At 42.0% G+C, this 16,411-nt stretch overlaps 1 protein-coding gene across 1 annotated transcript in view; it reads right to left on the bottom strand.

Moving 5' to 3' along the window:
* Positions 1 to 16,411, bottom strand: part of ROBO1 (roundabout guidance receptor 1) — a 796,429-nt gene that overhangs the window by 161,375 nt on the left and 618,643 nt on the right. Inside the window, exon 4 of the mRNA XM_090059747.1 lies at positions 6,248 to 6,405. Within this exon, the coding sequence (XP_089915873.1) occupies positions 6,248 to 6,405 (158 nt within the window). The remainder of the gene's footprint in view (positions 1 to 6,247; positions 6,406 to 16,411) is intronic.

Here is a 16,411-nt window from a genome sequence, read left to right as displayed (position 1 = left end):
AGGCATTAACATAGGGCAGGACTTCTCAGCGGGTGTGTCTACACATATGTTTGATCTTGGAGTAGTTTACTTGCAAGTAAACTCCTCATGGATAAAGGCTCCTGGGCAAGTGTCTACACAAGCACGGAAGTGGGAGCAGATCTGCTGCTAATGGGCCCACACTGTTCAATGTCTTTATTAGTGAGCTGGAGGATGAGGTGAAAAGCAGCATGTTTAAATTTGCTGATGATACCAAGATTTGGGGTGAGGTGGGCATGCTAGTAGGGAAGGACAGATTACAGCAGGACCTGTACAGCAGGACAGGTTACAGGGATGGGTTTCAATACTGACAAGTGCAGGGTGCTGCACTTCGGCAGTAGCAACCAGCAGCACACTTATAAGCTGGGAAACTTCCTTCTTGAGAGCACGGTGGCAAAAAGAGATCTTGGAGTCATTATTGATGAATATGGGCCGACAATGCAAGGTCATGGTCAGTAGGGCTAACTGTACCTTGTCGTGCATCCACAGATGCATCTCAAGCAGGGCCAAGGAGGTGATCCTCCCCTTCTATGCGACACTGGTCAGGCCACAGCTGGAATACTATGTTCAGTTCTGGGTGTCGCACTTCAGGAGGGATGTGGACAGCATTGAGAGGGTCCAGAGGAGGGCCACCAGCATGATCTGGGGACAGCAGGGCAGACCCTAGGAAGAGAGGCTATGGGACCTTAACCTGTTCAGCCTTCACAAGAGAAGGCTGAGGAGGGATCTAGTGGTTGCCTATAAACTCACTAGGGGGGACTAACAGGGTTTGGGAGAGACCTTGTTTCCCCTAGTGCCCCCCCCAGGGTAACAAGGAATAACGGCCACAAGTTGTTAGACAGGAGGTTTAGACTAGACATCTGAAGGCACTACTTCACAGTCAGGGTGGCTAGGATCTGGAACCAACTTCCAAGGGAAGTGGTGATGGCTCCTACCCTGGGGGTCTTTAAGAGGAGACTTGATGTCTAACTGGCTGGGGTCATTTGAACCCGGTTTTCACTCCTGTCTAGGGCAGGGGGTCGGACCTGATGATCTACAAGTTCCCTTCTGACCCTACATCTATGAATCTATGAATGGTAGCAAACTTCTCCTGCTTCCTGAGGCCCTGCAATGGGGCCCTGCCACCACCAGGGGGAGCTTTAGGTGTTAGCCCTGGAGCTGCTAGCCCCTGGCTGGGGCTAGGACACTGCACCCTGCCCCTGGGGGTCTGCTTGTTGCTGAGATGGAGACAATGTCCCCCTACCCCAGTAGCAGGGAGGTCCTGGCTCTCGCTCCCCGATCCAGGGCACAGGACTTGGAAAGAGCTGCAGGGGAGAGGCAGTTCCCAGTCCCCTATCCCATCCATCGGTGGGGCAACTAGCATCTAGCTTGCTGCCCCACCAGCAGATTGGGTCGGGGGTGGAACCTAACTCAACCCTGCAGCTCTTTCCAAGCCCCATGCCCCTATTACCTAATTGGGGCACAGGTCTGAGACCTGCCCCTGATCAGGACAGTACCCAGCCCCTGCTCCATGGTCATGGGGCAGAAGCTGGGCAAGCTGTCCCCTGTTCAGGTCCATAAGCATGAAGCTGAGTGGGGAAAAGGCTCTGGAGCTTGTTCCCTACCCAGGTGTGTGAGTGCAACGCTGGGTGGGGAACAGGTTGGGAGCTTTTTCCCCACTGAGCTCCATGAGCACAGATCTGGGTGGAGAACAGACTGGGGAGCTTGTTCCCCACTCTGCTCCCCACCCAGTTCTGCACTCATGGAGCTAAGCAGGGAATGGGCTCCCTAGCCTGTTCCTCACCCAGCTCCATACTCACAGAGCTGAGTGGAGAACAAGCTCCCCAGCCTTTTCCCCACCTAGCTTCACGATCATGGCCCTGGGTGGGGAACGGGCTCCCCAGCCTGTTGTGCTAGGGAGATGAGCATCTCTTACTGTCAGCCCCACAACACCAGAGCCGGTACTGGGACATAAGGATGTCTCAGTGTCCCAATCCCTGATCACAATCTTAGGGCAAAAGGCTTGGATCTCCTTCCTGTCAGGACAGATGAACATAGTCCCTGCCCAGGCTGTGGTGCTAGAGCCCACCCTGGCAGCAGGCAGCTCCCAGCACAGGGAGCAATCTCCCACCCCATTATGGCTGGCTGACCAGGAGCAGATTTGCTTCCAGTCAGGTGTCTACACGAGAGCTACTGTGCCATTACTAACCACAAGTACACTTGCTATTTGTAATTGCAGGTTAGTTAGGTTTACTGTGATTAGTTAAGTGCTTAGTTAAGTTTACTGTGATTAGTTAAGTGCTTAGTTAAGTTTACTGTGAAGTAAGCACGTGGGTGTGTAAATGCATATGCTTACTGCATAGTAAACTACACACCTTCACAGTAAAGCATCTTGTGTAGACATGCCCAGTAAAGAGGTGAACTGAATAAACCTATTTTCTAAAAAAGTGATTCTTCAATGTTTATACATGTAATGCCTCCAACTATCTACATGCTTCAGTCACCATTTCCTACTTACACTTGCTTTAAATGACATTTAGTTGGTGTGTTGACGCAAGATGTTTACTGTGGAGTTGCCTACTTAGCTCTGCAGTAAATGTCTTGGCATCTACACATGCAACCATATTAGGCCACAGGAAACTAATAAACTCCACAGCAAGTTACTACTTACAAAATACAAGTACTACCCTGATGCAGTTTTTCATGCACAGCAATACATGTGTAGACACTGATCCGGCTGGCTGGGACATTCAGTGCAGGGGCTGCCTGCTGGCTAGCCTGACACTGGACTACCCTTGGGCCCCACTGGAGTCCCTCTGCAGCACACTGTGTTGAGTTGGAGCAGCCCTGGGCTCACAGGAATACCTCCAGGGCACTCTGCCAGACTGGGCTGCTCTGACCCAGATCAATGTCTTATGGACCTGGGCACACATGTAAACATGGAGCTCAGGAGCAAGAAACTCCAGTGCTATAAACACCAGAGTTTATTGCAGCAAATTAACTGCGTATGAAGATGCACCCAAATTAAGTTTTTTAGTTCTAATCATTTAAGTCTAGGTTAAGTCCTAGACCTTAAATGCTGAAGGGTGCTAATGAGAGAGGAACAGCAGAAAGGACCCTGGTCGTACCCAGTTCACTCTCCCCTTCAGCATCCACTCTCTGCCACTATGTGACACAGGATACTAGGAAAGACACACCTACTGCCTGATCCATTAATAGCAATTTCTATGTTCTTATGTTCTTTGGTTTTTTCTCAGTATAGAAACCTCAAAAAAATATTAACTCTGGAAACATCATCAGCACTTTCAAAGTAGTATCTATGTATACTTTTGCAGACATGCATATTTGTATACAGTATTTTAACCGTTGGCCTGCGTGCTCCTGCAATTCTACTCTTTTAAAGTCTTCTAAATAATGGCTGAAATCTTGGTCCCATTAATATCAACAAGAGCTTGTCCACTGATTGAAGTGGATCCAAACTTTCAATCAACTTACAGCACAAGTATGTTATACCCTGTAAGAAGTGATTGACCTTTTTTCTGACTAAAGTATATCCATTGTTTTAAAGCACATCTCTTTGCTAATATTTTCACCATCTTAATGGTTTAGCTCTCTTACTCAATTCTAAAACCAAAAGGGAAATGACTTATGCAGCATTATGTCATCTATCCAAACTTATCCAAAACAAAGTTGTCAATATTTCTTTTTACCTTTCTCTCCTTTAGCCTGCTGTCCAGCCCAGGTCCCCATTTCCCTTTGTTTCTAAGCTACTACCAAGAAAATGCACTTTGTTACTGCAAAGCTGTAAAGACATGCAACTGAATGTTTATTTATCCCTCTTGGCAAGATTCCCTACAGCTGTATATAAATGGGAATCTGCATTACAATGCCATTTCAGTTCCTTCTCTGCGTGAGAAAGAAACCATGATATTAATAGTACTGTTTCAGACAATGCCAGGCAAATATGACACAAATTAATTCACTTGAACTTACCATCTCAGCAACATTAATTTACACCTCTAAAAACAAACACTCATCTTAGCACAAGACAATATCTGAATCAAGTTTATTTCTAGACTTGATAGCAAATATCCTCCTCCTCCCTTTTTCTTCCTGTTTGTTTTTAGAAACAAAGCAGATAACACAAAATAATTCTGGCAGGTGGGATAATGGAAGAGTGCTAGTTAGCTGGCACTGTATGTAATAACCATAAACCAAGGACAGACTTAGGGGCTCTTTCTCTACAACAAGTACTGATTTGAAACTATCAAAAAGCACAGGTGGTGTTGCCAGCCTAGGACAGTCGCCTTTGTTCTGGGTGTGTCTTTGTTCTCACAGGTGGGAGAAGAGTGCTTTGAAAGTGCAACAACAAAAAGTGCCACATTAAAGAACACCTGAAATTCCTACCACACAAATACACTGCACCAACATGCAGCTCAAGTTTAGGATATGTTTCACAGAGCAACAATACTATTTTGATCTTCTGTTTTTCTATATTTGGCAGGACTTATCACTGTAGAGTGAAAAAGAAATAAACAAATATTTTTAAAGTAAAACTGGAAGGGATTTCATGTTTAGCAATAGATAAGTACAGATTCTACAGATTTCTGTTAATAATTATCCATCTCATAGTTATGGGCTAGAAGGGACCTTACAGATGATCAGGTTCAGCCCCCTGCACTCGGGCAGGAAAGACCGCTGGGATCAGACAACCCCAGCAAGATGGAAAATTTGAAAATATAAGGTCTTCATTATATACCATTGCAATTCTCTAGGACTAAATAGCTAAGCTTTGTTTTTCCCTTAAAAGGAAAACAAAAACAACAAGCAATTTAGATGTCAAAAAAGAATGGCAATTTTGAAAGGAGGGTGCTGGGTTTTAATGCTTTCGGTGATTACAATATTCATTCATCTCAGCAGATGATTAAGGTTTAATAGTATACATCTTCTGTCTTGTTTTACATAAGCTTAAGGATAGTAATTCACATGATACTCAGATCTTTATAAAATGTAAAGTTTCAGATGTTTCCCAGCCCATATGGATAGATGTCTTGTATCACTGTGTTGGCAGCGTATATATTTCTGAACCCTGTATTAATCTGTATTTGTGCAGCTATTTAGGCACAATGGATTATTGTTTTACCTCTCATAAATTAGAAGAATAAGTTTTCCAATATCATAACAGTGGTTCTCATCTTTTTAAAGTCATTGCACCACTCAGACTTGAGGAGCCTCTCCATAATTTCTGTGAATTGAGTAGCACCCCATTTAAAAAATAATTCATCACAGGGCTTACTGCCTTGCAAAGTGAACTGGCAGTGGGGATAGGGGACAGGAACAGCTAAGCAGGGAGAGCCTGAGCCTGCTTCTCTCCTTCTGAAGCTTGAAACTGCCTTTATCTGCTCAATTCCTCTCACTTCAAATACTCTTCAAAGGATTTTGTGGCACCTGGGTACCCCAGCGTCCTGGTAGTGAAAAACTGTTTTAGAAGCTGCTTTTTCCATACTTTGGAATAACTGGTGCATTATAGTTGTCAATCTACACACACTAATGTGTATGAAAACTCCTTTAATGAGAAAACAGCATAAGTGAAGAGAGTGTTATCTTCCTAAAAAAAAGTGACTGTATTCCAAAAGCCTCATTATCCTTCCTATCTGCTTCATAACTCTACTGTGGGAGGTATAGCAGAGACATTTGAAAGGATTTTTTTTTCAAAAAGTAAATAGATTTACCTATGCTATTTACTGACAGCTCATCTTTACCACTAAAGAACAACTTAGTTTAGAAGTCTACTGTATAGACCCAAGACAATAAAAGTAATCAAGAAAAAGAAAGACTATGTGACAGTAGAAAATGTAATGACTTTTATTTTCATGAGCTACAGTTTGCAACAAACTCTCAACCTAAATGTGGGGATGGAGTTGGTTGATCAGAATCATTCCTCACAAATAGAAATGCTCAATCCCCCTTCTCCTCCCCTCCTGTCCCAAGAGACAGCATAAATCTGGAGTTAGACAGGATCCATTTCCAGCTATGTGCAAATGAGGTTTGCCTCCTGGGGCATGCAGAGTAGGAAGCAGAAGGGGAGAGAATAAAGAATGGCAGAAGGTCAGCATGCTCACCACACTAATAACTCGTATATCAGTTTGGTTTGCCCTGGTATATTGTAAATGGAAAGATAGTTAAGGGGAAAGGAGAGAGATTTGCAAAGAACTGTGTTTTCCCCCGTCTTTCTCTCTCTAACACTTACTGTAATTCTTTCATCTCTGTCATCCAGAGGGGATCCATCTTTTTTCCAGGAAATTGTGGGTTCTGGATGGCCTCTTGGGGGCTGGCATTCCATCACAGCAGGCTCACCCACTGCTACCATTACATCTGAAGGGTTTTGTCTGAAGTCATCTCGTAGTACTAGAAGAGTAAAATGAAAACAACAGTAGTAACACTTTAGTGCACACATGGGACAGCAAAACACTGTGGCCACACTGGCCACTTTAATGAGATATTACTTTGTTAAAAAGGGAAGTGAATATTTAAACTGAATGATCATTTTGGCTGCAAGGATAATCTCTGCTCATTTTCACATTGTAGCAGGCAGAATTGCCTGGAGCTGATTTGTCTGTTACAACTATTTATGTCTGGGACATGGTGGGGGGATTGAGACTTCTCTCTCGTCTATGGAGTCTGCTGTCTTTTGTAACCTGTTTGAGCCTGAGTCTGGGAGATTGATGCAGTATGTTTGCTGATTTCACCAATAGTTGCATGGTTTGGGGACATCAGCTTTGTGCTCATCACCTTTGGCAATACCCAAAACACAGGCTCAAGACCAGAAAGCTATTCTTAAACCCCGTGCCAAAAAAGCAGCATTAAGTCTAATCTAAATTTAAATATTTTCATAGATTCATAGATTGTAGAGTCGAAAGGGACCAACATGGATCATTGGGTCCGACCCCCTACCCAGCAAGAAAGAGGACCGAGGTCAGATGACCCCAGCCAAGTGACTATCGACCCTCCTCTTGAAGACCTCCAAGTTAGGTGATAGTACCACCTCTCCTGGAAGCCCCTGGCCAATCTTACTGTAACATTTCTTCCTACTCTCCACTAGTTTGCACCCATTATTCCTAGTTATTCCCTGGGGCGCTCTGGTAAATAGCGCATCACCAATTCCCTGTTGTCCTCCCTTGATAAATTTACAGGTGGCTATAGTCTATAAATTTATAGACTCTCCTCAGCCGTCACTTGTGAAAGCTGAAGAGATCCAGATTCACCTTTCAGGAAGGTGAACCTATATTGGTAGTTCTTCCCCTTAATGTGAGCCCTGTATTAGATGAACTTTTCTTTAAAATGAGTTTCAGTGAAAACAGTGAAAACAGTTTCAGCAAGTCAGTCTTATGGCAAAGTATATTAAAGCAGAAGAACTCTGTGGTACAGATAAATATGGATCAACTCAAAGTGCAATTTCACAGATTTCATGGAAATCATTAAATTTGTGTGATGTCCACAAAATCTGGGGGGAGGGACAGATAGGGAATTTACTAGAAATAAAATGCTGGCTCTCCAGTGGCAGTCCTCCCACCTGCAGGGGGGACAAAGTAGGGCAGGCAAGCGGCCCCTTGCCACTGACTGGCTGAGGGAGCTGCCTATCACATGACCACACCCCTCTTCACCAATCAGCAGTGAGAAGCAGGGCTGCATGATGGATAGCCCTGTCAACAAATCAACGGCAAGGGGCAGGACCATCATGATAAGCCCATGAAAATGGCGGCCAGCCCTGCAATCTGCCAACAAATCAGTCACCTGCCTCCTTGATCAGTAGGTAGACCCCTTCTGATAGAGCACATGGAAGTGTCAGTGAGTTGATCTGGCACTAGTTCTATTCTGACATGATAAAAAATTTATTTGGAGTATCACTAATACAGTGCCAAGAGTCATATCACTTATATATGACCCATATAAAATACAGATATTTAAAAGGAGACATTGTAAAAACACACATACACAAATCAAGTAACACCTTAAGTGCTTTTCAAATCCGGAAGACCTAATAAATTTAAGATGAAAACCTATCAGATAGCACCTTGGATATCTTTTAACACCTTTGAAACAAAAAGAGAAGTTCAATACCTCATAAAAGCAAATTACTTGAGTAATTTCTACACTTGTTAGGCTTAGATCATCTTTACAAGGGAAGTAACTTGTCTGTAAACTGAGAGCTTTCACAAATTAACCAATGCATAATAAAATGCCTTAGGAAGACATCAAAGGTCCAGGCCAAAGATACATCAAAATATTTTTTTCCCATTTAGTATGAATTATTTTGACTCTATAGTTACATAATGAAAAGCTAACAAAATGTAAGCCATTAAAGATTACTCTGCAGATAGTGGTCATGTAATTATTTTTGCAGCTGTAAAGTAGATACATACTCCAGTTTTGCCTCAGGCCCCGGCATAAAGTTATAAATTCTAAGATTTCTTCTCCTGCTGAAAAAGCAATTTTTCTTCCGTATCCTTTATAGTCAAAGCTCACTGTAAATTGAGAATATGTTTCCTTTTGAAGATATAATAGCAGTATACTTCATAATCCAGTACAGTATATGCTTTCAGTTACCAAAGGGTCAAATTTCACCGCATGCATCTCATTTTGTGAGCAGAAAATCAACTGGAATAGAAATAGCTAAAATAAAACCAGGACGCGACTTTTAGAAGTTAATTTGTATAATCTTGATTAAACAAAATACCCATATTTAAGAAACACTAGTGGCAACTTTTATTAATACTGTACTCAAACATTTTGTAGAATGTAGCAAATGATGGCCACAATCCCATGCTCCTTGCCCAGGAGAGCAACTCACTTTAACCTCACTGGCTTGTATGAGGCTCTCTACTCACTGAATTTAATCAGAGACAGGAACAGCTTTGATAAGTCTACAATGAAGTCAGCCATATACAACAATTTACCATTTTATTTTTTCCCCTCCGTGAAACAATTATATTTCCCACAGAGAATTTCCTGATGGCATAAGAAATAGAAAAGGAATCTGGAGTCACTTGTGGTAAACTTCTATTGCCAACTAACATGATAAAAACAGTTGCTGAGGTCCTGAACAAAAGTTTCAAATCTGAAAGTCTGTTCTCTATGCTTTACGCTGAAGAAGGATGTGTGCCACCTTACAGGATGAAATGGCATATAGGTGAAGTTAGGTTTAAGACAAAGAAAGGTTCAGTTACCAGTCGGGATGCCTACAGCCCACACCAGTGAAGGAAAAGCGTAACTGCTTCACTGTCTGTAGACAACCATCTCAAATAACTAACATAGCAGTGATCTTTTACCAAGTCAGAATAGCAAAACTGTACTGTCCTTCCAGTGCTGGCCAATTTTTTTTGCCTATCAAAGAGTGCTGACATCGCTTTTATCCAAATTGCTAGAGCAAGCAGCCTTTAAGTGGTTTAGTATCCTATGCTACAATAAACACTCATCTTCATATGGTGCATATTAGAATGTATCTGGCTTAGAACTTGACTTTCTTGGGGGAGCTACATGCTGTAACTGGGGAGGGCCAGATCCATCCTGCCATGGGATTTAATCTGGCCCAGAGCTGGCAGCAATTCATTGGCAGGGGAGGCAGTTGGGTTGCAAGTGGCAGCCTACTTCAGACCAAGCTGCGTTATTCCAGCCCACTGCTTCTAAAAGATTTCCATCCCCTCCATTACAATACTTGTGCACATACATGGGCGGGGAGGGGGGCGTTACAGGTATCTATGTTGTGAACTTTTAACAGACAGTGACAAAATCACATCACACACATGTGCCCTTTCAGTAATTCAGTGTTACTCACTTGTGGGGCAAAGGAAGGAGAAATTATGATAATTTACTGCAAGGAAAACATTAGTAAGACATTTCTGTACCACTCCTGGCCTATCATTCCAACCTCACGTTATCCACTTAGCCAGCAGCCTTCTCAAACTGCTAGACAATCCTAGGAGCATAGAGACTGAACAAGGCAAGGGCGTGGCCAGGATAGTTTGGGGTCAGGGGATGGCCATGATAGCTTGAATGACTTAGGATCTTCCAGTCAACTATCTTGGACACTTACTTTGGGGAACACAGACGTGTTAGTTGAGGTATATATGAGTCCTCTTGAAAATTAAATATTTCACTTCCTTCACAGTGAACTTAATAAAAAAAGTTTCCTTTCATTGTAGCAAAATCCATGATTTGACTTAAATTATGACAGTATAAATCATATTCAGGTTCAAAATTAACATGTTTTGCTCTGGATTACTTAGGGATCATATGGGAGTCTGACATGAAGAGGTTGTATTCGCTAAAATAACCGGTCAGTTGTTAACACCCCTTTTGAAAAGAAACAGATCTCCACTAACAAGCGCATTGGCTTAGATCAAATAAAAATATATGTTCTAACAGCAAGCTAAACTCCATGTTCAAACAATCCAGTGTAAAAGATCCATTGCACTGCTTTATGTCAATGAACTTTTTGAAAGGCTACTATACCATTAATTTGATTTTTTTTAAATAGCCTATTCCCATTTTTTAATTCTTGAAAGATTACAACCAAGAAATCACTGTTTCTTTGTTTTTGCCTACGCAGCTACAACAAATCTGCACTTTTCCAAAAGCAGTTTCCTTATAGATCTTAACTTAACTGATAAAATACAACAAAAAGTAAAAATACAGCAAATTATGGGAAAACAAATTCTACAAAACAAGATTAAGGAAAAATCCAGTGCATCTTGGAATACAAATACATCTGTGAGGCACACAACCAGATAACAACTTTGACTTAGCAGGCAGTCAGTGGTGAATCATTTTTGGTAAATAGCCCGCTGTCACCTTGTCCCTCTGCATCTTTGTTTTCAAACGTTTTTATATCTTAACTGGTCCTGGAAAGTTTTAAATTCATAGGTTGGTTATAAGCCATCCACAGTGAGTGATCGATATATTATCTTTGTTTCTCCATTTTCAAAACTACCAGCATTAGACCTCTCTCTTTTCCAATTTTCCCATTAGTTAGCATCAATAACCCTTTCCTCTGCCTATCTACCAAACACTAAGCTCTTGTTGAACCACAACACTTAGTATTTTTAAGATATGAACATATCATATAATGTCTGTCTTAAGCTCGAACTGTTCACACCAGATGCTGCACATCAGTAGCAAAGGTGAAGATCTCAGTTCAGCCACACAGACAAACTTTAAACATTGTTTTTAGTGGGATGGCATATGCAATCCACGTATGCACACAAGCCTAAATATCTTGCTGAATAAAGGTACAAAAAACCCAAGAAATTTCTGGGGCTTCATGTGTCATGATGGCCAGGTATAGACATTACATATGAACTGGTTTAAGTGATCGGAAACTGATCCGAACCCATAACCTTACAGAAGTTTAATGCACATAGACCAGTCTAAAAATGAGAGAACCTCATCTAAGAGAGACCTGGTTCAATGCCCACCCCCCACCGGAAAAATGTGTATATCAGGGATTGGGAACCCTTGGCATGCATACGAGGCCATTTTGCTTGGCACATTACCACTAGCCTGGGCTCTGGGCAGCCACTGCCAGCCACAGAGACCATCCCCTCCACCATTGTCAGCCCAGAGGTGCATGTTCAGCTGCCACCATCAACAAAGATCAGGCCCCTTGTGGCTCCCCCACAATCTGCCCTGGCACGTCATGTTCTGGCATGGGTCAGGGTTGGGGCATACAAAGACAGCCATATTCAATTTGGATTCATCCTGATTCAGGGGATAGTGATTCAACTTGTTGATTCGGATCACTGTCCCAATTTGATTCGGCTGAATCTGAAGATTAGATGTTGATTCAGAGAATCAGCGATTTGGCCAGACAGCTTTAAATGTTTTCTCTACATACCTCAAGGTACCAGACTTCGCTTGTGAATGCTGAGATGGTGGGGTGAATGAAGTGTCCCATAGGAGTATGGGGGGGGTGGGCGCATGCTCAGCAGCAAGTACTTCTGGGTCCATGGTTGAGCACACGGGAGACCTCCCATGTGCCCTCCCGGCTTGGTGATTGGCTGCAGGGGGACCACAGGTACACCCCCAGATCCAGAAGATACCAGTCGCCAAGTCAGGGGGTAGGGGGAGGGTCTCCTGCATGCTTTGTGGAGGACCCAGAAGCAGACCGGAAGTGCTCTGGTCCACTTCTGGGTCTGCTGCCATGCACACTGGGGACCCTCCGCACTCCCGTAGGATGCCCCATCTGCCTCACCATTTCAGTGTTCATGAGCCACCTGGTAACTTGAGGTATGTAAAAAACATCTAAAGCTGTATCCATGTCTAAATCATCAAATCTCTCCAACTCGATTCAGAGGGTTCCGATTCCATTTGGAGAGATTAAAGGGTCTCCTGATTCAATTCGGATTCAGAGTTTCAGCCACTGAATTGGGCCAAATCTCTACCAAATCAAATCACTGACCAAAACTTTGCACAGCCCTAGTTTCTGGCACCTCAGCTAAAAGACACTGCCAACCCCTTGTGTATATTGTTCACTACCAGTCTAACATAGGCCTCTAACAGAAAACCATGTAGCTTAGATTGATTCTGCCTCTGGTTTTTTGAATGTCTGTACCTAGTCTATAAATAAGGTCACACTCAAAAATTCCAAACGGTCTGAATTACAAGACTATTAATTTAAATGTCATTACCTTTGAAATATTATTTTTCCTGGCAAACATGGCTCTCGACATTAAAATCCTAAGAACAGGAGGTAAACTTTGCCTAGTTGGTTAAAACTGCACTGACTCAAATTTTGATATTCAGAAATCCAGGGAATGTCATATTTTGAAATTGCAGGCAAGGTTCTTTGGGTAGATGTGATATATTTTATTAGATCAACTGTGTGGCTGGAAAAAACATTCTTTGCAAGCTTTCGGGTGCAATCGCCCTTCTTCAGGCATAGGGAGTCTCTGTTGTTCATTAAATCAAATCACAAAGGCAGTTACCCTTCAGTAACACAGTTAAAAGAAAAAAAAAATTAGGCACCGTGGAAAACCTCTGAAAGTAGGGCAGGGTAAAAATAAAAGTCTTGAAATATTTGGGCCATCCAAGTGCCCCAAAATTTTAAAAAGGGTTTATCAGTGAAATTTCACAGAAAATAAAATACTAAAACATGTAAGAACTGATCTCTTTCTTTCCCATATGACAATATACACTTGGAGTTACTTTACTGGCATTCATTGTATTATACAACAATGCAAAGATTTCATAGACATTAGGGATGGAAGGGACTTCAAAGATCATCAAGTCCAGCCCCCCGCCCCAGGGGCAGGAAGTCAGCTACGGTCAAAGGACCCCAGCAAGATAAGCATTAAAATGTTTCTTTAAAGTGTCCAGAGTAGGTGCTTGCACCATCTCTGGGGGGAGTCTATTTCAGGCCGTAGGGGCTCAGACAGTAGTTTTTCCTTATGTCCAGCTTAAAATGGTCTTGGAGGAGTTTGTGATTGTTGGACCTTGTCACCCCTTGGGCTGCTCTGTTGAACAGGCATCCCCTCAGATCCTTATGCACACACCTTATGTACGTGTAGGCTGCCACCAATCACCCCTGAGCCTGTGCTTCTCCAGGCTGAAGAATCCCATAGCTATCAGCCTCTCTTCATAAGGCCTGTTTGTTTGCCCTGTGATCATACACATGGCTCTCCTCTGGACTTCAGATTGTATTAATTAGCACCTGTTCATCTACTTTTAGATGAACCAGGAATCTCAAAATTGGGAGGAACTCAGGCTTGCCTCCTGCTCAAGAAGAAACATCTGTAAATCAACAGAAGTTCAGTGCACATAAACCATTTTCAAAATGGATAAAACTGGTTTAAGATAAACCTGGATGGATATCAGACTTAACTGATTTAGGTTAAATAGGCTTATTGAACTTCTGTCCCAGATTTCCTCCAGATTCACATTAATTCACAGTCACCTAGCATCTTAGGATGCTTTGCACCTACCCCACAAATCTCCCTTCTCAGTGCAGGCAGGCTAGCTTTGGCCCAAGTTGTCCACTGCAGCCAAGCAGGGAGGCATCCTCTAGCACGACCTAGCTCCTGGCCTGAACCACTGCAAACATGTAGCTGCATTTCTGGAATCAAAAGTGAATGTCTGTGCACTTGCTTATCAGTTTAATCTATACAGATTAGACTAACCTGTGAATACTGAATCAGTTCAGCCTTGGGCTTTTTGACTGTCTGTACATAGCCTAAAACACCAGACAAGATCCTAGTGGTCCCAAGGCAGCACTACACTGGAGGACAATCTGTAACACTTGGTAATCAGTTTCAAAGATGAGTTTACCTAGGTTGATATACATCTGCACCACAAATAGAGTTAAAAACATTTCTCACCTAAGCTTTCAGTAACTGGATGCCCCTATGCCTTTGTCAACCTGACTAAAAGCCCCTCTATTATCAAATGTTTAATGAAGTAGCTTAGATACTTGGATGACAAAACTTCTCTACATTTCAAAATGAATGTTGGAAAAAAGGACATCAGAACTGGATAGAATATCATCATTGCATTCCCTAATGTTGCATACCAAGGTCATATAACTAGATACCTACTCAAATCAAGCAAGGCGGCGGCCCATTTTCCAGGCAAATCACAGGGCTGGCCACATTTTCATAGTGCCCTCCACACTCCTTTGATTGGCCAAGGGCTCCTGGTGGCCCTGCCCCTCACTGCCGATTGGCTCAAGGAGCTCTGTCATACAGTACCACTGCTCATCACTAACTGTCTAAGAGGGCAGTCCATCATGCAGCTCCGTCCCTCACCACTGATTGGTGGAGGGGGAGGGCCACATGACAGGCAGCCCTCAGCCAATCAGGAGTGAGGGGTGTAGGCAGCAGCCATCTTGCCTGCTCCCCTTTGTGCTGGAAGACCCCTTTCTCCTTTCCTCCTCCCCCACAGCAGGCTGTGTTGGCCATGAGGACTGCTGGCTCCCGTTGGGGAGCCGGCATTTTATTTTCAGTAAGTTTTTTTACTCCTGTGGACTGGGTGGACATTGCACAATTGTGCAGTTTCTGTGAAATCATGAATTGAGTAGCTGTCTATGTATAACTTTGCTATTACTGCTTGTTGTTACTATTTATTTAGTAGATAAAGTTTGGGCAATTTTTTAGGAAAAATTCACATCGATTTGGTTTATAAAATCTCTGTCCACAACAGAAATTTCTCTTGATTATAGATCAGTTTGGTATTTTTTTAAACCAATATTTAAAGCAGACATATATAACAATTTGAGCATTAATTTCTATGTTTGTAAGAAAGGATTCAAAGTGAACTGATTGAATAAAACTGCCTTCTTCAATCTAAAACTTCATCCCTTCTTTAAACTCAGCACTGAATATCCTGAAACAATAAGTTAGTTTGAAAATAAATTCTCTAGATGTATTTGGTATTCAGGCATATTAATTGTATTAATAAGAATTTAGTGGTAATATCCTCATGTTGAATCTCTACAGCTAGGAGCAAAATCTGACAAAGATCACCATAGATACTCATTTTGAATTTAAAAACTGTCCTAATAAAAGTTAAAACAGATAAAAGCAAAAGGCTCCATATTCTTTTTCTCTATCTTGCCACCCATATGACCAACCAACTCATATTAAAAAACTGGTTTGTAAACACATTACCCATAATGTCATCCTAGAAGAAACTCTAGGGTGATAAACTTTAAAAGAGTTTTAAATGGCCTCTTATTTCCTTTCTATTTTGATGTTGATTTAACTTATGAGTTATCTTCTATAACTATGTACTTTCCCTCCTCTAGCCTTCTATGTAACCTTTATTTTTAAACTTTAAATTATACCATGTTTAAGGTTCTTGTAGGCATTATAATATATACACAGTAAGATCACTTATTTTTTCAAATGCTAGTAGCTTTTGAAGTCCTGAAACCTTAAACCTTGTGCTCTATACACAGTATCATTTTTTTTTTATTTGGTGGAAGAAGTAGCATTATAGTTCTAACTGCTACTCACTTGAGAACACATCTGAAACAAAATTACTAGGTAAAAATATCAACACTCTTTATACTACAGATGCACTACCAGTAAGTCTGTGGTATAACTTACCTCGTAAAGGTCAGTTAACTGTTTGCTAAATCAAAGCATCAGAATCTGCTAGTTTTCTTGGAATTGTGCAAATACCCACTCATTTCAGGTTCTGTCATTAGCAATGTATGCTAGGAGCAAACCACAGTACTCTACTACAGTATCTAGTAGAAACACAGCATTTATAAACCAAAGATTTTCAAAAAGGGACTGAAGATTTTGATTGCTTCATTTCTGAAATTCCAAACCTGAAGAATCTTAAAGAAGCATGGCTTTCAATGCCCAGTTACTGTGCAGGTTTTGAAAATCAAAATACTGTAATGTGACTTAGATTC

This window comes from Crocodylus siamensis, chromosome 1 (assembly GCF_052110815.1).
Source record: "Crocodylus siamensis isolate JL-2025a chromosome 1, ASM5211081v1, whole genome shotgun sequence".
Classification (NCBI taxonomy): domain Eukaryota; kingdom Metazoa; phylum Chordata; order Crocodylia; family Crocodylidae; genus Crocodylus; species Crocodylus siamensis.
The sequence above is the reverse complement of the archived record's forward strand: the minus strand, read 5'-3'. Positions and strand labels throughout refer to the sequence as shown.